This window comes from Nyctibius grandis, chromosome 5 (genome assembly GCF_013368605.1).
Source record: "Nyctibius grandis isolate bNycGra1 chromosome 5, bNycGra1.pri, whole genome shotgun sequence".
NCBI classification, from domain to species: Eukaryota; Metazoa; Chordata; class Aves; order Nyctibiiformes; family Nyctibiidae; genus Nyctibius; species Nyctibius grandis.
In genome coordinates, this window is record NC_090662.1 from 5,518,864 (window position 1) to 5,540,596 (window position 21,733).

The window sequence follows — 21,733 nt, forward strand, 5'->3', positions numbered from 1 at the left end:
TCAGTGACATGGACAGTGGGATTGAGTGCGCCCTCTGTGAGTTTGCCCATGACACCAAGCTGTGCGGTGCGGTCGACACGCTGGAGGGAAGGGATGCCATCCAGAGGGACCTTGACAGGCTTGAGAGCTGGGCCTGTGCGAACCACATGAAGTTCAACAAGGCCAAGTGCAAGGTCCTGCATGTGGGTCAGGGCAATCCCAAGCACAAATACAGGCTGGGCAGAGAATGGATTGAGAGCAGCCCTGAGGAGAAGGACTTGGGGTGATGGTGGATGAGAAGCTCAAGATGAGCCAGCAATGTGCGCTTGCAGCCCAGAAGGCCAGTCGTATCCTGGGCTGCATCAAAAACAGTGTGGCCAGCAGGTCGAGGGAGGTGATTCTGCCCCTCTACTCTGCTCTCATGAGACCCCACCTGCAGTACTGCGTTCAGCTCTGGGTCCCCCAACATAAGAAGGACATGGAGCTGTTGGAATGAGTCCAGAGGAGGGCCACGAAGATGATGAGAGAGCTGGAGCACCTCTGCTATGAAGACAGGCTGAGAGAGTTGTGGCTTTTCAGCTTGGAGAAGAAAAGACTCCAGGGAGACCTCATAGCAGCCTTCCAGTACCTGAAGGGGCCTCTAGGAAATCTGGAGAGGGACTTTTTACAAGGGCAAGTAGTGATAGGACGAGGGGGAATGATTGTAAACTGAAAGAGGGTAAATTTAGATTAGATCTTAGGAAGAAATTATTTACTGTGAGGATGGTGAGACACTGGCCCAGGTTTCCCAGAGAAGCTGTGGCTGCCCCCTCCCTGGCAGTGTTTAAGGGCAGATGGAATGAGGCTTTGATCAACCTGGTCTAGCGGAAGGTGTCCCTGCCTGTGGCAGAGGGTTTGGAACTAGATGATCTTTGAGGTCCCTTCCAACCCAAACCATTCTGTGATTCTGTGAATCTCAGAGCTAAGCGGCATATATGTAGACCAAATTATTTTGTGACCAGTAGATGTGACCTCTCTGTCTAATATTGGTGACCCGGAAGCATACTTTTGGGACTAAGACTACAGGGGAACCTGTCCTGTTGCCTTCTGGTTTATTACATCGAGTTTCTGTATCATCCCCCTAAAAAATTCTACCACAATAAGGTGCTCATAGCGTGTATTTTTACAAGTTGGCAAAATAGCGTGTGTCTGGAAAAGTGGAAGCCTGAAAGCAAATGTAGCTTGAGAAAATCTCTTCATTGAAGCTGTAACTCTACCTGAAACACAGCTGGACTGTTGGAGGAGTTTATTTTTCATAAATTTATATGGTTTGGGTCATCACTGCTCAAGAATTTGTTATTTTAAGTGCAACCACAGTTGGGCAACAGAATTGCAGTAAAACAGTTCTTTAGTCATACTTTTTGAAATTCTGTAAAACTTTATTATCTAACCTGCAGCATGCATCATACCACTGAGTTTATTATAGGGTAATGTTCTCCGAAAACAGATACCTAAGTAATGGATCTTCTATCTGCAACAAGCTTAATTGACGTAAGAGTTGAGCTGCAAACTCTCCAGGGAATGAATTTTCTTGGGAAAACTACACACACAAATACACAATCAGACTTTAAAAAGGTAGTGGCACTAAGGGAGGAGAGAAGAAGAAGGTATTAGCAAATCCATTGATATGCCTTTTATTGACCTGGTTGAAGACAAGAAGTTAGGCAGGGACTGTGGTCCTCTAAGCTGACTGGGGATCTGTAGTTGCTGCTGTAACATGAATATGTATTTTTTTGAAAACTGCTCAAACTCCCTGAGAGTTGTGGAAAAAAACCTAGATGTCTAAGTTTCCTGAGTAGGAAACTACATTCTGCCCTATGTAGTTTCCAAGAATGTGTCTTATTTTTACAGTATCGTATTTGGTGGATATTCAAAGAGCTTTAATTTTTAGTAGAGTTGTTCTCATATGGATAAATCAGACTGTGTGAAGAAACTTTTGAACTTTGGGTGCTATTTAGTGGAGAACTACTCAGACTGATAATTTAGTGTTTGCCCACAGTAGCTGAATAACGGGGTTCATTAACCTCCCTGTGTAGGCATATCCAAATTGTTTGCCTCTAGCCTTGGCTCCCTAAGTGTGGCTGGGGAGGAAAGGATTGACTTTTTATTGACTTGTCAAGCCATAGGTTTGCATTACCAGCCAAGTAGCTCATGACCCATTCCATTTATTTCACTGTTTTGTGGTGGGGAAACAGGTAAAGGAATCCTGCTGGAAGCCCCTCCTTCCGCACGTTTTTATGAATAAGAGCAGTGTTTGGAGCAGTTAAGGCACCGTGACCAAATCCTCCGAAAGACGGAATGCAAGCAGCATGGGGCTATTGTGGGACCCAGCCGTGGGCGGTGTTGGTTACCCTGCGAGACGTTGCTTATTCAACAGAAAGCTCTGGAGGAGAACTTATTGTGGAATTAAATAGGAGGGAAAAAATGATACTTGAGGGAGAAAAATGTAGAAGGGTAAACCACTGTTCAGGAAAATTAAACAATAGAGTCCAGGCAGCGAAAGTCTGTGTTTATTGCAGGACTAATGGGTGTCCCAATTATTTTACAGTGTAGCACTTAGCAGAGAAAGGCCGTGTTAACTGTCCGTTAACAGCATTAAGGCTCTGGGTGTCAATCCAACTGTTGGTCTAAGACAGAAAAGAGAGTATAATGGTGAAATCATTTTTTATGTGATCAATAGCCCACCTAAGAGAGGATGCAGAGTAATGAACAATTATCTTGCTCCTCTCCCAGGCTGCAGGGGTGTGCTTAAGGAATTCCAGTGATCTTTACAGCTTTCATATATCTTTGTGCATGTGTGTTTGTGTGTGTATATACATACCTGCATTTTTCTGTTCTGTAGTCTTTTAAATTATAAGAGCTGGAGGACTGATTTTCAATGCCTTTTTAAATGCTGAATGTATCTTAATGAAGATATTGTCTCAGGTATGATTCATATCCCTTTCCCGATTGTTCTTTTTGAGTGTAACATATTGGCCTCGATCCTGCAGTAAAATCCCCATGTGTGGTCTTGTATCCATCCAGAAGTCTCGTTCACTTCGGTGGAGGTTCCCCAGCCTCTCCCTTGCTGCAGGATTGCAGCTTTTACACGAAAAAAAAAAAAAACAACCCCTGAAGAATACCGTATCCCTTTTACCAAAACAAGTACATGATCATTTTTGTTTATATTTCTAAAGGTGATTTAGAAGAGGGTTTTTTTCTTCATTGAGTGTGTTATTTCCAACCTCAGATGTAGTCCTTAGCTTTTTTCTTTTTTTTTTTTTTTTTTTTAATTACTGAAGCCACCCCAACTAATTATTCATCCTGTTTATGGTAGGTGGTAGGCTGTGGCAAATTATTTTCATTTTGCTGCTGGCCACATTGGGTGATGACTCCAAAAGTGAATCCATAAAAGGGCTTGAGTCATTAGAAAATGAAACAACTTACTGTGAGATTCTTTGATTTTGCTGCTTATTGCTCAAGAGTAAAAAAAATTGTATACTGTGTACCACAATTAAAAAAAAATACTTCAGGCAGGTTTGGACACATAAGCAAATTGCTTGTGTAAATGGGCATGAGCAGCTGCCCTTATAAAGCACAACAGAAACCGATCAAATATGTGTGAAAGATTAGAAAGGCAGATGAGTATTTGTTTAAAAAATAGACTTTGCCTCCATAGAAGATGACTGCAAGAGAAAGGCACTGAATTGTTCTTGTCCTTGACAGAGGTGCTTCTTTTTTATTCACTCTTTTATTGAAGTTTTTAAACAAGGATTCACAATATAGTTTCTGGGAGCTGGGTGTGGTCAAGAGGGCCATGGAGGAGTAGCCATCCATAGACACAAAGGAATGGATGGTCCTACCTGAATTTCGTCCTGTGAGCAATTGATCTGTAGCTGTACAGAGCCTCCAAGTTCAGGACCGGACGGTTTGCTTGGTTCTTACAAAAACATGTCTCAGTAACAAGCTGGAAATTACAGTTTTAGAGGTTTCTAAACCCATGCTGGCATAATTTTCTGGTAGTTAATAAAATTCGTATTCTACACTAGTTCCCATTAAAGAGGGTGGATGTACGACTGGTTTATGGGCAAGCTTCTAGATCGTGCATCCCATAACATTTCCCAAAACAAATGACAATAAAGGGCAGTTTGCAAGGAACACGTAAGAGAAAGTTTGCAAAGAGCTCATTAGCATAAACATGTTTTACCAGCTTCTGGTTTTGCCGTTGAGAGCTCAGCAGAAGGGGATATTGCCAGGTGGTTTTCACATCGAAGCTCTGAGCAGCTTGTTATTGATGATAAGAGAGAAAAGAAGATGAAAGATACCAAGACGCCAGGCTACCAGCTCAGTTTTGTTTTGCAGACTGGCGATGAACCATCCGGAGACGTAAGTCTGAATGGTGAGAAAGAATGGGAGGGAGATTTAGGAGTCATCGACAGAAAGGTGTTTGTGGTTGTTGGGAGAAATACCCTGGTGTAACAGATACAGAGGGCGGAGGCCAAGGGCAGAACTCTGTTTCACTTAAAGTAATGGAAAAATAAACAGTAGAAACCCTGTAATTCAATTTCAAGAGTGCAAATGTCCATAAACCAAAGGAGTTACCTAGAAATGTCAGCTGGACTGAAGACCTAATGGATTCAAAAGTGGTGTGTTCTGCCTGTGGGAAGGGGGCACTTGTAGCAAAATGATTACAGAGTGAATTGTATGGATAACTCCTTCCAGAAGGACATTGGGAATAAGCATCGTACCTGTAGGAGAAAAGGACTGTTAGCAAAGAAGTTACGTCTTCAAGGCAAAAGGCTGTGGAGGTGAAGTCAGGCTTGGCAGAAGTCAGGCTGAATTAAATGTTGTGAAGGATATTGAGCAAAAAGGAAAAGAAGGGAAGAAGGAGGACCACAGAAATGAAGACAGGGAGAAGATGAAGGATAACATGGGTATGAGCAAAGAACAGAAAGAATACTTTCCTTCTGATCCTAATTCTCTCCTTTACTGAGAACTAGGACAAGATGGATAACAGCAGTAGGTTGACAGCAGTGGAAATTACCATAATTAATTGGGAAGCAAAATATAAGGACCTTTACATACGGAAGTCAAGGAATGGGATAATCTTTCTCCCAAGTTTTAGAAAAACTGGGTCATGAATTTGCAGACTCAGTGACAAGTAATTTTTAATACATTTCTTTTTATTTTAAAATGCAATGCTTGTTAAATCTATTTTTAATAAATAACAGAATAAATAGAAGTACTGAAGAAGGGAAGAAAGGGAAAGTGAGCTAGACGCTCGATGACAGCAGTGCACATAATTGCAAAACAAATTTTGGAGGAAGAGTTGATTAAAGGCTTGGAAGTAATCGAATAAAACACAGAGCGGCAGCAAACCGTACCAACAGGCTTGATATCAATCTTTGATAAAGCAACTGATTTTCCAGGTTAGCCTAGTCCAGTTGTCAGTCCCCGCAAGAGATACGGGTGGCAACAGCTGATTTTTTGCCATACATCTCAGATATTTGTTTCCACAACCAATGCTGAGAGCAGCTGCCTCCACCTCCCACTGCAGAGTGATTTCTTCTGGACTGGGGAAGCAGTCACTGGGTGCAGGATCAAATCGCTTCCCCTCCAAGGGAAGGTCTCAGCTACAGTGGAGAAGAGGTGGGACACTCGCATGCGCATAGCTGGAATAAAGGTGTCATCTGTCCTGCCATTGGGAGAAGGGATGCTCTCTTCTGGATGAATGAAAGATGGCAAATCCAAGCTGGATTTCAGGAAAATGTTTAATACTATCGCACAGGACATTCATACTGAAGCTGGCAAAGATGGGATTAGCAGAGGAACTGCTCAGCAGTAAGGAACTAGCTCAAAGGAAGATAACAACTGAGAGTTGTAAGAGAGCTTATCTAACCAGAGAGGAGGGTACGAGTGAACATACTCAAGGATGTTTTCCAGGACTGCTTTGATTTAATAATTTCATTGAAAATTTTGTCGCAGAAGGAGGCAGAACACTGATGCCTTTTGTTGGCAGTAAGGTTGAAGGACCATGTCAGTACAAATGAGGATCTGATGATTGTTTGAAAAGAACTGCATCCCCTTGAGTAGAAGGGGGAAATGGCATTTAATTCAGTAAATGGAAAATTGCAGTTAAGGCTTTGCATTTGAAGTGTACCAATAGAAACTTCAGCCAGAAGTAAAGAGCTGATCAGTAGGTGTATCACTACGGTAGGTGCATTAAGTGGATGAGGGATCATTAGTTGGTCACAGAATGACAAGAGTTGCCAACATGATACAAGTGTGACCATAGGATGCATTGCAAGAGGTGGTTTTAGCAGAGATAGTGGAAGTGTCTGGGTCATCATATGAGAACCTGTTGATACTTCATCTGAAATGTTATATTCAATTCTTGAAGGCACCTTGTGTTCAGGAAGGGTGAATTGGGAAGAGCAGGTGCAGAGGAGGGCTTGGAGCGCTCTGAGGGGGAGCATAGGGGAGCCTGTGTTATGGCAGGAGAGGAGAGCAACTTTGTGTGTTTAGTGTAGCATGTGAAGAGGGGATATGATTGCGGGCTACAAATACTCAGGCACGTAAACATTTTGGAGGGAGAAAGCAATTTAAGCTAAAGAACAACGCTGGCACAAAAGCAAATGGGACTTAATTGGCTATGAATGTAGGCTGGAAATTACAAGAGGCTGCTGTGCCACCAGAGCAGGGAGATCCTGGAACAGGGTAATGGTGAGGACAAAACGATTAACCGGTTTTAAGATGAAGCTCAATAAAGTCATGAATGGAATTAGGTGACACAATGCCTGCAAAATCATTCGACTCGTTTGCCCAGGAAGGATGTTTGCGGCATTTTGCCATAGCGACGAAATGGAGAATGGGCTGTTGAGCTCCATCTGCACCGCTGAAGGTCAACACGCTTACGTGGAAGTTGTACCATTTGTATGAGACCAGGCAGCGTCCACAAAAATTGATGATACCCTGGAATAAGTGTTCAAAGTTCTTTTTCCTTGATGCAGAAGGATACCACATTGCAGGCAATTTATCACAGGAAAATATTTATTTTTTTTCAATTTCAGGTTTAAGTACTGAAGTCTTTCAACTTGCAAAATTGCTAGGGGCTCCGCTGGAGGTTTGATACATTTTGGCACTCTACAAATGCACGAGTTGGTCGTAGCATGTATTTGCCAATACGACTTGTTTGCACAGAAAAAAATATTCAGCAGGGCATAAGAGATAAAAACTAACTTTCCCTTTCTAAAAGGAATATGGGAATTAGCCTACATTACAGAGCTTAAATTACACTGTCTCCTCCAGGGTTGGAATAAAATTTTCAAAATCACCTCTAATCTGTGAAGAATCTAAACCATATGGAAATCTTCCTAATTCCCCTGGGTGTTTTTGACACTCTTACACACAGGTCTTAGAATATTTCTTTTTCTTCTGGTGCAACAGTCTCAGTTCCAGGTGTGAGATTTTCAGTAATAAAATAGTTACACCACTTAACTTTCTAGCATTGAGGAACTTATAAGGGAATATCACTACTACTAGTAGTAGTAATAATCCAAGTGAGTTGTACTAGTTTTAATAATGTCAGTGCAGTTGATGGTGTCGTTTTCCTACATACAAAGACCTCTTTAGCTCCCGCTCCTTGCTTAAAAATGGATCTTGGGTTCAGAAAAGAATTAGGACTTTTCAAATGTTTTTCCTTTGGGCAGAGAAGCCGCTTCTTTGGAGCTTTGCCTCTGAGAACAAAGCTCGCTGTGATTTTTTACTAGACCTTTCGAAGTACTGATGCAGCATTTTTTTGGAGCTCATCACCCGTAGCAATCATCCAGCCTATATCCTATTTTTGAAAAGCCATTTCCTTTCGGTGCACGTGTCTTTTCCCTGTGTTTATATGAAGCAGTCAATGGGGCTTTCAGCCGCAAGGATCAGAATGAAATCAAATAAATTACTTCCAAAGATAGGAAACCATTTCACACCTTGGAGCTGCATTTTGCTCCAGATGTAGCGTGTTACAGCTCACGCCGGTTAGAGCCGATTATAAACCAGCTGACCTGTCGCGACACTTCAAATCTTGGTAGGATTTATGCTTTGCCTGCAATCCGACAATTCATTTTCATCCTGTTTGGGTTTGGATCTGTAGCTGTGAACAGGGTGTGTGCCCCAGAGTAATGATTAAAGTGGGTTTTCATTCACTCTACCATTATGAAGAGGTATATCGATACATACATTTTATTATAAATACATGGAGGTTCTGTGGGAAATACCGTTCCTGCTATCATGTAAAAAAATCCAAAGTAAATTTAATTCACACACAACCAGATACATAGTGTTTACATTAATTCTGTTTGGTTTTTTTTTAAAGGGAGTGGTAACCTTTAGTTCTGATTTATGGAGGCTCTTATTACCACATCTATTCCAAGGGTTTTCTCACACCCCTTCATTCTGGAGGAACAATTTTGATTCAAAAACAACTTTAATTGACGTTTTATCTTTCAGTGTAGAACGCGTTTGTGATATAATGTCAGGCAAACAGCCTGCAGAGAAGTGTAATTCTTGTCTTGGGCTTCTGAGCGTGTTGATGGTGGTTGATGTTCGTTTGTATTTGATTACTGAAAAAAATACTAATCCAGCCTCAGAGTTTTTGGATTGGGATGAGGAAGGAGGTGAAATTTGGTCTTATTTAGTGTTGTACTTGCGGACTTTTAATATACAAGTGCTGATTTTGGAAGCGTATGAAAAACACATTTGGGAAAGAAGGTAACGAAGTATGTATGTATGGTGATGTCCAAATGTAGAGTTTAGATCCTAGCAGGGACCTAGGTACCAGGAGGATCGAAGATCTACTGTAGCGAGTACCACCTACTTGCAGTGTGCTCTGTGCCTCACTTTTCCTGTCTATAAAATAGAGCTCATGAACCTTACCATCATTTACATAGTGTTTTGATATCAGGTTTCTCACCAGCTCTGAAGTAACATTAATTATTAGTCGTGGGACTGCTATTTCCCTTTGATTTCTCCCCACCTCCGTATTGCCATGTATGCAGCCCCTTCTTCAGGAAGGAGGACAGGCTAAACCACCCTCGCTGAGATTACTCCATCACCTCTAATGGTGTAGCACAAAGCCATTCATTCCTCCGCTCCAGAGTCTAAAGTCTCTGAACTTTATTAGCCCAAGGGAGTGGTAGGCCGAAGCGTGCTCCAAAATGCCGATCTCCTGTTTTGATAACTGAGCTCTAAAATCAAGATAAACAAGCTGCCCTATATACTGAACATGTCCTAATTGCACACTTCAAGCAAACCAGCCAATCAATGAGTGTCTGTCGCCTGCTAATGAATATTTGTAGTTTTGGAAGATTTCATATGTGATATTCCTTGTAGCTTCTGCAGTTATTAGCAGAGTGGCTTCGAAGACCCTGTTCAGGAGGAGAACTTGGCTTTATCTAGACTGAGAAACTATGTAATTTAATTTCATATGTTAGCTGGGCATGGTCACTCTTATTCAAATTGTATTAGCTAATACTTCTTGAGAACTGTTTACACTGTGTGCAAAGTTGTGTTTAAAATCCTATTAGCTAATACATTTCCTAGTCTAGACTTGGGGAGGGTTGACTCCCTGAAGAACTCATAGCTGGACTTTGTTTACTTGCAGGGGGTACAAGAGGGAGACGGGGAAAGAAGGGGTAATGATGTTTGAAACCATCCAAATGACTTTTGCTGTACCAAATGTTTTGCTGTCTGTCCCTTTCTTCACTTTTATTATTGCTAAGATTTTTTTAATTGAGAGGTGGCTCTCAACTCATGAGGGTGACTTTGCAAACCATGGGAGTATTGCCACCAACCAAGGTCTTAGGCGTTCAGCATTGGGAGCCAGGGCTCTCTGTGGGAGCAGTGGAAGGAGGAAGGCACAGAAGAAGCATCTGAGTGGGGTGGCCAGTCTGGCAGGAGCCCCAGGGAGCCACATGCTGAGACTTTCATTGAACCAGAAATACATCATGGACATTCAAGAGCCAAAGAGAAAACTTTCCTGGTGGGAGGTAAGAGTGGGTTTTCAGATGTACCCCACTAACAGGAGAAAGAGGCTGGATTTGATGTGTACATTGCTCCCAGAATGGCCTGATAATAGGACTTCCTTCCTTCCGCAAGTCACAAACCACGTAAGTTAGGAGTCCTGTACTTCGACTCACAGTCTAGCACCTTACTGACACGTGTGAAGAGCCTGAGCTCCCAGATTAGGTACCTGAAGCAATCACTAGGACATCAAGGTGTGAATGTCTTCAGTATTGCTGATGGAAAATCATCTAACACTTCTTAAGATTCTCCTCCACTCTTAAGTTTCTAAACTTCCTTGTTTTGTTTTTCTGCCCCTAGTCACTCATAGTAGGTCTCAGAAGGTAGGTGTGATGCTACAGGTGGCAGATTAGGCAGGAATAGCAAACCCATTGCTCTGTTTCCTTTTAATAAGTCTGTTTTCACTACAACTTGCCATAGTTCTGATTTAGTAGTGCAAGTGGCATATCTTGGGAGAAAAACACTACTGTCTCGAACAAGCTTTAAATACTGTATAATTCCAGGCCTTTCTGAAATGATGGCTTGGATTATTGACTTGAAATGCAGACAATGTCTCGGATCATAGTGATACTGCCTTTTGAATATCATAAGAGAGTTGCAGTAAGCAACTGGAGATGGTGGAGCTCCTGGTTCTCAGGAGTTGTTGGAATTTGATTTTCGTCGTGGTTTTCCTACTGATGTCTCTGGTTTTTGCTTTCTTAAGATATCCTCCTCTCTGGAATGTCTAACCTTTCTTTAAATCACCTTCTTCCTACAGTCCCATCACGAATCAATTGCACTCCCACAGTTACCATTCAAATATAAATAAGTTAGTTAAATGATTTACCAAAATGTGGTAAAACAAATAGACCTATCCTGTGTTTTGTTTGAGGTTTTGTTTTGTTTTCTGAAACGTCCTTTTCCTTCTTTTTATGTTTCTAATCTAGAGCCTTATAGTAAGGGCTTTTTCTGTCTTGTCTGTTAAATTGCATGCACATCAATAACACTGTGTATCAACATTCATTAATAAACGTTGGGTCCTCTCTGCATCCCCCCCTTCCTGGGCAAGATTATTCTATACTGTGTATTTACTAGAGCTACATCCTGTCTGCTTCAGCTACTCAAGTAAGTAGCAATATTTTAACTGCTGAGTATATAGTGTGCGTCATTTATTTGTCCTGACTAGATCCACTGCTGATTTCATAAACATTTGGGGAAAGAAATACCAAACTAGCAAATATTTGGAGAACCCCCTAATGTAGGATCTTAAGAGGATGGTATCGTCTCTCAGTTTGAAAATTAAAATCAGTGCTGTTCACAGATGATTAACTTTCCTTTCTAATATTTCCCACAAATTCAGCTAATGTAATAAAACTTAATGAAACAAGGTTCAGTAAAGCCACAGAGAATATTTATATGACAGCTATAGAGTGGTTCGGGCTGTCCTGGCATTCACTTTGTAATGGCTCTGTGCTTTATCCTGTCCAATGGATGGGTGTAGCAATGACAAGAGTCCTTGTGTTGGGTTGAAACAGCCTCTTTGGTGACTCAAAGGTGATGTGAATTAGCTGCACTATGTTTTCTTCATATCTAGTCGGTGATCGATCGTTGCTTTCTTTCCCATCAACTCCAACAATTCTCATTTTTGATCCTACAGAGTCATCAGCAAAGTGGTCCCAGCTCCAGAGGCCAAACCTTCTACTCCTGCGAGCCGCCCCAAAACACCTCCACCCGTGCCGTCACCAGCACCAGCTCCTGTTCATGTCACCCCTCCTCCAGCTCCAGCTCCTCCTCCTCCACAGGCCACCGTCTCGCCGGTCCTGATCCCACCGCCCTCTCCAGCCATCTCAGGGGCAGGAGGCTCCAAAGCTCCGGTTAGGAGCGTGGTGACCGAGACTGTCAGTACTTACGTGGTAGGTAACACATACTGCCGTGCTTTGTCCCTCTGGAGTTGTTGAGCTCCTGGGTGACTCATCATCTCAAACTGATGGTACCTGGACTTGTGATGTTGCTCTCTATTAAGCTACTCTTTATCCAGCCCTTGCTTCCATGCACGTGTTTTGAGGGGTTAATAACTTCATTAAAACCCTACTGCTTGGACTGATTTTTGTTCTGTGTTCCCAGTTCAATGTTTAAGTTTCTTCTAACAAGTCCATTTATATCCCACTTGGTATTTTCTGAGCGAGAGCATTTATTTTTGGAGGTGGGGATTTTTTTATAGATGCTTTCATAAGTGCTGAATTGAAACCTCAAATGTCAAGCTCGCCATAGATTTTTCTGTCAGTCAGGTGAAGTACAAAACCCTCATACAACATCAAGAATTTGACTTAGCCCTCATTTGAAATGTGTAGAGTCCACTAATCTCTATTCTGGTTTCTTCAACATACAGAAATTGCAAATGTTTGTGCATCTCAGAAGGTCTGTAGATATTAATCTACAGTTCATTAGTCTGTTTGACATTTGCTCTGAACTTGGCCTCTCTCTGGTAGCATTAAGACTTCATTCCTTTAGAAAAGTGTCCCATCCAACATGATGTAGGAACCACATCCTCTAAAAGAACACGGACATACCTCTGAGCAGAACTAGGATTGCTGTGCTACTGAAAATTTCTGCTTTAGATGCAACGTAAAATGGAAGTCCTGACCGTTTCTGGTAATTAAAGAGCAGCAGATACCATTAACAACGGCAGCAGTGTCCTGGCTAAGTTCCAGCTTGGTTGGTGACACCTTGCTTATCTGTAGCGGGTAGCAGTTTAAAAACCTCACCATTTAAAACACCTGAAACTTGCTTTTATTACAGTTTCCTGTGCTTTAATTGCAACATATACAAGATTTTTCTCTTTTTTATTTTACCTAGTTTTATAATGATTCCTAGTGTAAATCTACCACTTCTAATGGAAAAGATGCTCTTCCCTGCTGGACTTAAACTGTTGTATTGTGTTACTGGTCTTTATTTAAACAGCTGCTGCATTTCACTCTTGAGTTGGTTACAGAACTAGACAACCACACATAGGCTGCGCATGTCTTTAGGGTGCAGGATACACATCCTCACAGGTGTAAATGTAGTGTCACTCTTACGTATTACAGTAGTGCCCAGAAGCTTTGAAATTCACTCTAAGAGAGAAACATTTTCAAAGTACTGTACTACATCCAATTTTATTCAGTAGGCAGTAAAAGCAAATAATTTAGAGGTTATGTTAGTTTAAAGAAGGAAAACCTAGAACTTTTCCGGGGTACTCCTAGTGGTAACACTCAGCACCTCATGGAGAATTCAGAGGACACAAAGGCTCGAGGTTATTTCTTTCTTTTACAACATTATAGTTTAAACCAGGGCTTTACTGCATTAGGATCCAACTACGCGCACAGGCTGAGAGACTCCTGATGTGAGACGTTTATGAGTCAAAAAGCTGAGAGAAAGCTTGAGGAAGAAGGGAATAATTAATCACTATTAGCCCCTTGTATGAAGGGAATCCAGACCACAGAATGATGAAAAGGCTTTCCCCAGTTCGCACGGGAAAGCTCTTCTGGAGATAAGGTTGGAGCCAGTGTGACGGAGGTGTGCAACTCCCTTCTGCAGGGGAGGACAGGAGGATGTGCTGCTAGTTTAAAAAAAAAAAGACGATGTGGGATCTTCTGGTGGGATAGCATCTCAGTAAGTGTGCTCTGATCATTAACTCTCAGCAGTCTGTACTAAAATAGCATTCAGCAATCACGTACTGTCCCTCCTTCCACGACGCTTGGCTCATTAAGGAAGGAGAAGTTACACTATTTTCGACATCTTCATTCAGCAGTCCAATTTCTTGTTTAACAAATAGGCAGAAGTTTCAGTGATTATAGACCACCCTGTCCCTCTACAGCCCCTGAAAGCCCGAGACAGGTATTCTCATAGAACCGTCACAGAATGGGTTGGGTTGGAAGGGACCTACAAGATCATCTAGTTCCAACCCCCCTTCCACAGGCAGGGACACCTTCCACTAGACCAGGTTGCTCCAAGCCCTGTCCAACCTGGCCTTAAACACTGCCAGGGAGAGGGCAACCACAGCTTCTCTGGGCAACCTGGGCCAGTGTCTCACCACCCTCACAGGAAAGAATTTCTTCCTAAGATCTAATCTAAATCTCCCCTCTTTCAGTTTAAAACCATTCCCCCTCATCCTATCACTCCATGCCCTTGTAAAAAGTCCCTCTCCCGCTTTCCTGTAGCCCCTTCAGGTACTGGAAGGCTGCTAGAAGGTCTCCCTGGAGCCTTCTCTTCTCCAGGCTGAACAGCCCCAACTCTCTCAGCCTGTCTTCGTAGGAGAGGCGCTCCAGCCCTCTGATCATCTTCGTGGCCTGCTCTGGACTTGCTCCAACAGCTCCATGTCCTTCTGATGTTGGGGGTCCCAGAGCTGGACGCAGTACTGCAGGTGGGGTCTCAGGATAGTAGAGTACAGGGCCAGAATCCCCTCCCTTGACCTGCTGGCCATGCTGCCCTTGATGCAGCCCAGGATACGGTTGGCCTTCTGGGCTGTGACCGCACACTGCCAGCTCATGTTGAGCTTCTCATCAACCATCACCCCCAAGCCTTCTCAGGGCTGCTCTCAATCCTGTAGACAAACATCCCCGCTGAAAAGCTGAGTTTGGAAAAGTTATGGCATCTGTCTTCTAATGGGGCAACATCAGGCAGCGCTGCCTACACCTGGCAACGGCAGTGCCTAGAGCAGGCGGCCCCGCAGATGGGTGCCTGCTGCGTGACAGTGCCCGTGCCGGAGCGTGCTGCGGGTGCAGCCAGGTTGCTCAAGCAGGTTGTAAAGGGCTGTAGCTGTCAGCCCAACAGCCCACAGCATTGCTTCTCTGCAGCACCACGGCACAGCGTCTCCTCCTTCCCCAGCAGGATTACCCTACAGAAGTGACTATGGACCTCTTCTTGCCCAGCACAGACAGTTTACCTGCGGAGCAGATGCTTCTCTACCAACTCAAAATGGCTTTGCAGATGTGAGATTAGATGTGTAGACAGGAATGATTATTGCAGTCAGTCAATTGCTTTAAAATCGAGTTCATTGCATGACGTTGCCTACTCCATTTCACTGTTGGGAAGGGGATTGTTCCCTGCTTAATATTCCTGGGCTTTGTATTTTCTAGTTTTAAACCACAAAAAAAAAAACCAGGGCTTTAAGAGGAGTCAGTCAAGAGTGATGTGTTGGTTGCAGCTCTGGTACATTCCTATTGATTTTTTTGGGAAGTGGTGTAAGATGTACAGACCACCGTGGAGTGGCTTTTTTTTCCTAAGAGCATTTGGGGCTTTTAATCTACTACTTTTTAATATTATTTCTGTAAGCTGTACAGATAGCAATAAGTTATTGCCTTAGATATGTGTAAATGCACTAATGCACAAAAGCTGAGAACAAAAGAGTTTATGTTTTTGAGATTCAGTGATAATGTGCAAATCTTCATAAAGGAGTGATGAAATCAGGGTACTAACCCAGGGATTTTGTTCTTTGTATCGTTAATTGCATTTCTTTGGGTGGATTTCGTGACGTTTTGCATGTATGTTTTTACCAAAGAACTGTTAAAGAAACCACTTGAAATTTAAAAATACAAATAATGGGTCTAGCAGGATATAAACATAAAAAAAAATCATAAAGCTCTGAATAGGATAAATCCAGTAAGCAGCTGCCTAATGCTGTAAATGATCTGCCTCTCTTGTTTCGTTTACCCTTTAGTAAATTGTACTGTGACATAAATGTCATAAGGGGAATGGAAAGTTACTCAGTAACAACTTTTTTTATATCCTGATCTTATCAGCTAGTTGAAGTTGAAGACTTTGGCTAATAAGTAATACGGCAATATATACACATGGCACTGTGTATTTTACATGCATGTAAGACTGTTATCTTACCCAGGAGGCTGCTGTTGCTCATTCTTGCCATTAACAGGGTAGAATTTAAAAAGTCTTGATAGTATAGACAGAGAAGGAATTGTGTCCTTAAGCCCTGGCTGCTACATGGGAATGCCTGTGCTTAGGTCATGGCATAACTGGCTTTACTGGTTTACAGGACAATACAGAAAAATGCCTGCTTTTGTCATCAGGTACAGTATAGGAAAATCAATTAAAACCGAACGCTGAGCACTTACGATCAGAGAATTCATAAATAACAATAAGAAACTTTTTTTTTTTTAATGTCAGTTTTGCTGCCTGCTTGGCCCTGAAAACCAGCTAACGTTCCTTTTCTTTGCACCAGATCCGAGACGAGTGGGGTAACCAGATCTGGATCTGTCCTGGCTGTAACAAGCCAGATGATGGCAGTCCAATGATAGGTTGTGATGACTGCGATGATTGGTATCACTGGTAAGTTCCTCTCATCCATCCTGTTCTGCTGTTCCCTGGCAGATTGGGGCTATACTATTAAAAAACCTTTTTTTTTTTTATGGTTCGTGACGCGGAGAATATTTAAATGGCTTTACTGTGTCCAATTTAATAATCTGGAAGATATTTTTATCTCTGTTTCTCTGGAATTTGAAGAAGCAGATTTTAAGCTGTGAAGGAGAGATACTTTTTAATTAATGGGCATTGGTGATAACAGTTGTTTTTTGAAACTGCTGGGAAATATTGCTGATTCCGGTAATTTTGTGAGAACTACAGGATTATGAGCACAGTGTATACAGATAGACATTTCAAATTATGAAGCATTGTATGAACAGTAATATAAATGTCAGCTCTTATAAAAGGGTTGGAGGGAATTAATCACTTTTTAGGCGTTTTCTTAAACAGCTACATAAAATCATAAGGTTTTTTGCAGATGTGCTAAAGCAGCATTTGAAATTATTTTAAATCTAGCCTATTACACCTGAAAGCGTGCTTGTATTTTCTGTTAAAATAACATTTCTTATCTGCGTGTCCTTTCGATACATTTTTTTGTTTGTTTCAAAGCAAGTGTTTTTTAGGTTTCTGTTTGATCACTACATTCATTAAGATAATGATAATATAATCGCTATATTAATTTGAAGGCCAGATCCTGTCTCCCACTGAAAAGTTTAATTTCTTTGGGTAAGAAGCAAAAGTAACATTACTCCGCTGAGATGACACGATATTTTCCTGTCCTCCACAGGCCTTGCGTCGGGATTACGACTGCACCGCCAGAAGAGATACAATGGTTCTGCTCCAAGTGCGCCAACAAAAAGAAGGATAAAAAACACAAGAAGAGGAAGCACAGGGCACACTGAAGACTTCGCAGCGGACTGAAGTCGTGCGGTCGCCGCGGCGCCTTCTGCCCTGACTCCTTTGCCGGGGGGAATCCAGCCTGCTCGTGTCTCGCCCTCCAACATCAGCTGTGAGGGTTGTGGCTCTGGAGTGAATCAGGGGCGAGGAGATGCTCTCGGTCAGGGGCTGTCGCGTTTCGCAGACCGTCCGAGCCCAGGGGGTTGGATTTTGGTACGTTCTGATGCTGTCTTTCACCTACCGAGGGAAATTTGCACAGAGCGATGTGAAGACTTCGTGGTACCGGTCCCGCTCCTGTGGCTCGGCAGCAACAAAGATGAATGTTGTAAATACAGATACCTATCCTGTTCTTTCTCGATTTGTTATTAATCCCTCTTGAACCTTTGCAGTAAGGTGCTGAGAGGAGGAGAAAATGTAAATTGCAGTAAGTTGTAAACTGAGGAGACCTTCTGGAATGATTCCTGTAGTCTGGATGCAGTTCAGCCTCTGCTTCTGCTGCCCAGATAATCATAATGTGGAAATAAAAAGTGGCCGGTAAATATTTTTGTGATGAGAATATATGAAGCTTTTTCCCTTGATTTTTAGTACTAACATAAAATAAACATGTTCAAGCTTTTGTGATATATCTTCTATTTTTAAAAAAAAAGTTTCTATTGTGTCGATTTTTTTTCTTCCGTGTGAATTTATTTCGGTGGACCTGTAACATATTTTATACTTTGGTTTTTTGGTTTTTTTTAGTCTTTGTCAATGTACCTTTTCATTGCTTGTACATTTCATTGGCGTGTAAAGACACTTCCCATTAAAAGATTTTCACACGTGTAAATACCTGATATTTATAAAGTATTTTTTTTTTTTTAATTATTTTTTAGGGTTTGATGATTTTTGTTTTCCTTTGCCTGAGAATACAAACCTAGCAGCTATTAAAAGCCCGTGCGACATAACGCCTGTCCTTCTGGCTTTAAGGGATTGGCGAGCTCTGCCCCGGTGGTGCGTGCACGAGGAGTCGGCCAGCGCCGTAATTAGGCCTTGATTCAGATACTTAAACATGTGGTAACTTCGTAAGCAGTGAGTAATCCTGCTGCCTTCAAGGAGCCTGTTCCCACACTTCGTTATACATGTGCTTAAATTCCTTCTGAACTGAGAGCTTAGGCCAGGGGCTCCGCACTTCTAATGGCAGCTACAGTGTGTTAATCTGTAGCTGGAACGGAGCTTTTTTTCTTTATTTTTTTTTTTTTGACAAGTTGTAGCGAGTTTGCCAAAACGATGGAGCTCGTGTTTAGATGGAGGAGATGCAGAATGGCGTCAAGGCCAGAAGATGCATTACTCTGCTCTGTGTATCCCCTTGGAAAGACCAGTGAAGTGAATACGAGTTGTATTCCCCGTTGAAAATGAGGGGGAGAAATTACAGAGAAAAAAAAAACAAGTCAGTATTAGATATTGTAGTGCAATGGGTCTTAGGGCTAAATAAAATATATGAATAAATCTGGAAAAAAATGTATACCTTTTGTTTCCGAAGTGATTTTAGACTTCATTGGTTAATTTGGTTATTTCTACTTTAAACCATACAGTGAGAAACATCTGATGTTTGAGAATATGGCCCTTTAACCTGTTGCACAGATATTAAGAGTTATTTTTTAAATGCATCCAAATTGATATTAATGAGAATGAATTAGTCATGTTTTTAAAAGTGCCAGTCTAGTTAGGGAAATGAGGCTTTGCTGATAGAACTGTTAAATTGCAAATCAGTGGAGATATGGATGAAATTGGTTTATTAAAGTGCACTGTTACTTTCTTTGTTCAATGCCACCTCATTTATATTCCGTCCCTGCTAATTACCAGTCAAGAAAGTTCTTGGGTTTGATTTTTTTATTTTATTTTATTTTGAGTTGTTGGATGTTGCAAACCTGATTCTTGTTTTATTCCACGTGTAATGTGCAGACATACAAAATACGGAGTCTGTGGTCATTTCTGGTTGCAATAATAAAGAATTAGCTTTTGGTAAGTTGTTCATCCATTTCCTCTTCCCCTCCCTTAATCAGAACTTCTAACATTTAATCAACTAAATTATTCAAGGTGCCACGGGAGGGCTGAACGTGGCCGTTTCGACGGCCATTCAGCTATTTCCATGCATGCTTGCGCGTTGCTGCCGCCGGGTTGGTTTCCTACTCTGGGTTTTATGATTTTATAAATGACCCCTGTGGCAATAAAACCAAAGCATCGTTTTCAGGAGGCTTGTGTGGCTGATGGGATTAGTAATGGGAGAAGGGGCCCTTCACCTCCGGGTCATCAGTTTGAAGCCAGCCTTGGTCCGTAGCCGTGCAGAGCCTGCCTCCCCTTTCACTTACGCTGGTGTGTATCAGCAATCGGTGGTATAAAAGAATAATTGGCTTCCAAAAATAGTTACCCCCTGAGCAGCCATGTGGCATGGACCTTCCTTACAGCCCCTTGTACCACCCAAAGCTGAGCATGCCCAGCTGCTTCCCCACATGTTTGTATTTGCTGCTACAACTTCACGGGTTGTGTTTCTTCTCCATAAACTCTGCCAGAGTTAGGGCTGCTCCCTTAATATACTGCTTGATTTGATGGTGGTTGGGCATTTGTGTTCCTCTGAATCCATTCATGATTTGAGTTTTGGACACCACTGTGCATGGGAAGAGGGCACGGCAGGTGGGTTGCAGATTGGTTTGCTAGTTGGATGTCATGGGAGACCATCAGTGTCTCTGGTTTTCCTGCCTCGGAGGGCAGCTTCATCCAAGAGGAAAGTCAGTTGTGAGCACTGCCTCTGGAAAACAGCTATTTCCACGGGTAGTTGGAGTAGAACTGGTCAAAAGTTTAGAAAGTAAAGAGTTTTCAGTGAGGAGAAGACAACTCGCCATCTGCCTGCGGTATAAAGAGAAGACAGATACAGTTTTCCCCCCTTCACTGATGCACCGTACGTCATGGATTTAAGCAATACAGCGAGTATTGGTAGCAAATACTCAAGAAAAAGAGCGTAAAAGCTATTCCGTGAGAAAAGCTTGTTGAATCCTGCCTTTACTCTGGGCCAGATTATTATCTGGAGTCAGTTGGGAGTCAGTTGAAGCTGTGTCAGTTTACACCAGCCCAGGAGCTGCCCACTCGTGCGGCCGACGTTGGGGCTGGGGAGCAGCTCCGTTTATTGTGAAACGAGGTGGGGTTTTTATCCCTTTTTATCCTATAAATCCTCCTTTAGGGCAGTCTGTGCCTGCAGGTCACTGGAGAAAACGGCAGTGCTGGGTGCTCGCTGCAAAGCGTGTTAGTCATTAGGCAAAATTGCAACTTGTTAATGAGTTTAGCGCCCAGAAAAATCCGTGACGTTAATATCGAGATGGTAAGCACAAAGAAATGGAAGAAACTATCTTGAGTACTGATTTTTATTGGAGGGCAGAGATATAAATGCAGAGCATCCATCCCCGGAGTAATGGGGATGCACTTTTCCTGAGATAATCTTCCTTCAGGGCTGCATGTCGTGCTCAAAGCATCATTTCTCTGCTTGACAAGGTGTTTCTCTTCTGAAGGTGTCCGCAGCTAAGTACAGTGAGGAGCTTTATGCTCTGCAACTGGTTTGTGATTCCAAACGTCCTGGAAGAGAAAGGGAATAAAAAAAAAAACCCCGAATCAGAGGGTATCAGAGCCTGCTGACTTTGTCTGGGCTTTCCAGAGATAAAATATAGTGTATTACTTCACTGTATCACCTAAACCTTCTTTGTTCTCCTTTCAATAGGACGATTAAACAAAGACCTACTAACCAAATTAAAGTATAAAATGAACGCTGAGATATGGAAACCTTGCCAGGAAGAATGTTAATGAATGAAGTTCACTAAAGGCATGCTGGCTAAGTTTTCAATACAAATAGTTTTATGGCCAATCTCTTTAGATCATAGCAGTTTTCTTTAGAAGTTTTAAGTCTCGAAAGTAGATGAGTTTCCTTCACCGGGGAATGAATTAGATAATGCTCTGAATAAACTCCCTCTTCGCAGTCTTGTCAGTCATGCTACTTAGGAAACTCTCCTTTTCTTCTGGGGACTTTCGGATCAGCTGTAACCTAGAAAGTAGAAAGCTGCTGTTAATCCGTGTGTGCTGTACGGCAGAGGAGGCTGTAACGGGAGATTTATGGCCGGCAAACAGCTCGTACCTGGCTGATGTGAGCAGAAGCCTTTAAACGTGAGCTATGGCAGCTGATCCTGGTGGGCTTTCCCTCGGAGGTGCTGCTTCACCCTGTTTAAGGTTTATGCTGGGTGAAGGGGGGCAGACTTTTTAATAGGGCCTGTAGTGATAGGACAAGGGGTAACGGTTTTGAACTAAAAGAGAGTAGGTTCAGACTACATATAAGGAAGACATTTTTTATGATGAGGGTGGTGAAACACGGGAACAGGTTGCCCAGGGAGGTGGTAGATGCCCCATCCCTGGAAACATTCAAAGTCAGGTTGGATGAGGCTCTGAACAACCTGATCTAGTGCAAGATGTCCCTGCTCAT

General features: G+C 42.4%; 1 protein-coding gene across 2 annotated transcripts in view; it reads left to right on the plus strand.

Moving 5' to 3' along the window:
- The window catches only part of TAF3 (TATA-box binding protein associated factor 3), a 124,987-nt gene extending 105,747 nt beyond the window's left edge, over positions 1 to 19,240 (plus strand). For both annotated transcript variants that reach the window (XM_068402196.1, XM_068402197.1), the window contains 3 exons: positions 11,702 to 11,957; positions 16,262 to 16,368; positions 17,129 to 19,240. In XM_068402196.1, the coding sequence (XP_068258297.1) occupies positions 11,702 to 11,957; positions 16,262 to 16,368; positions 17,129 to 17,243 (478 nt within the window). In that variant the 3' untranslated portion in view covers positions 17,244 to 19,240. The remainder of the gene's footprint in view (positions 1 to 11,701; positions 11,958 to 16,261; positions 16,369 to 17,128) is intronic.
- The last annotated feature ends 2,493 nt before the right edge of the window (positions 19,241 to 21,733 follow it).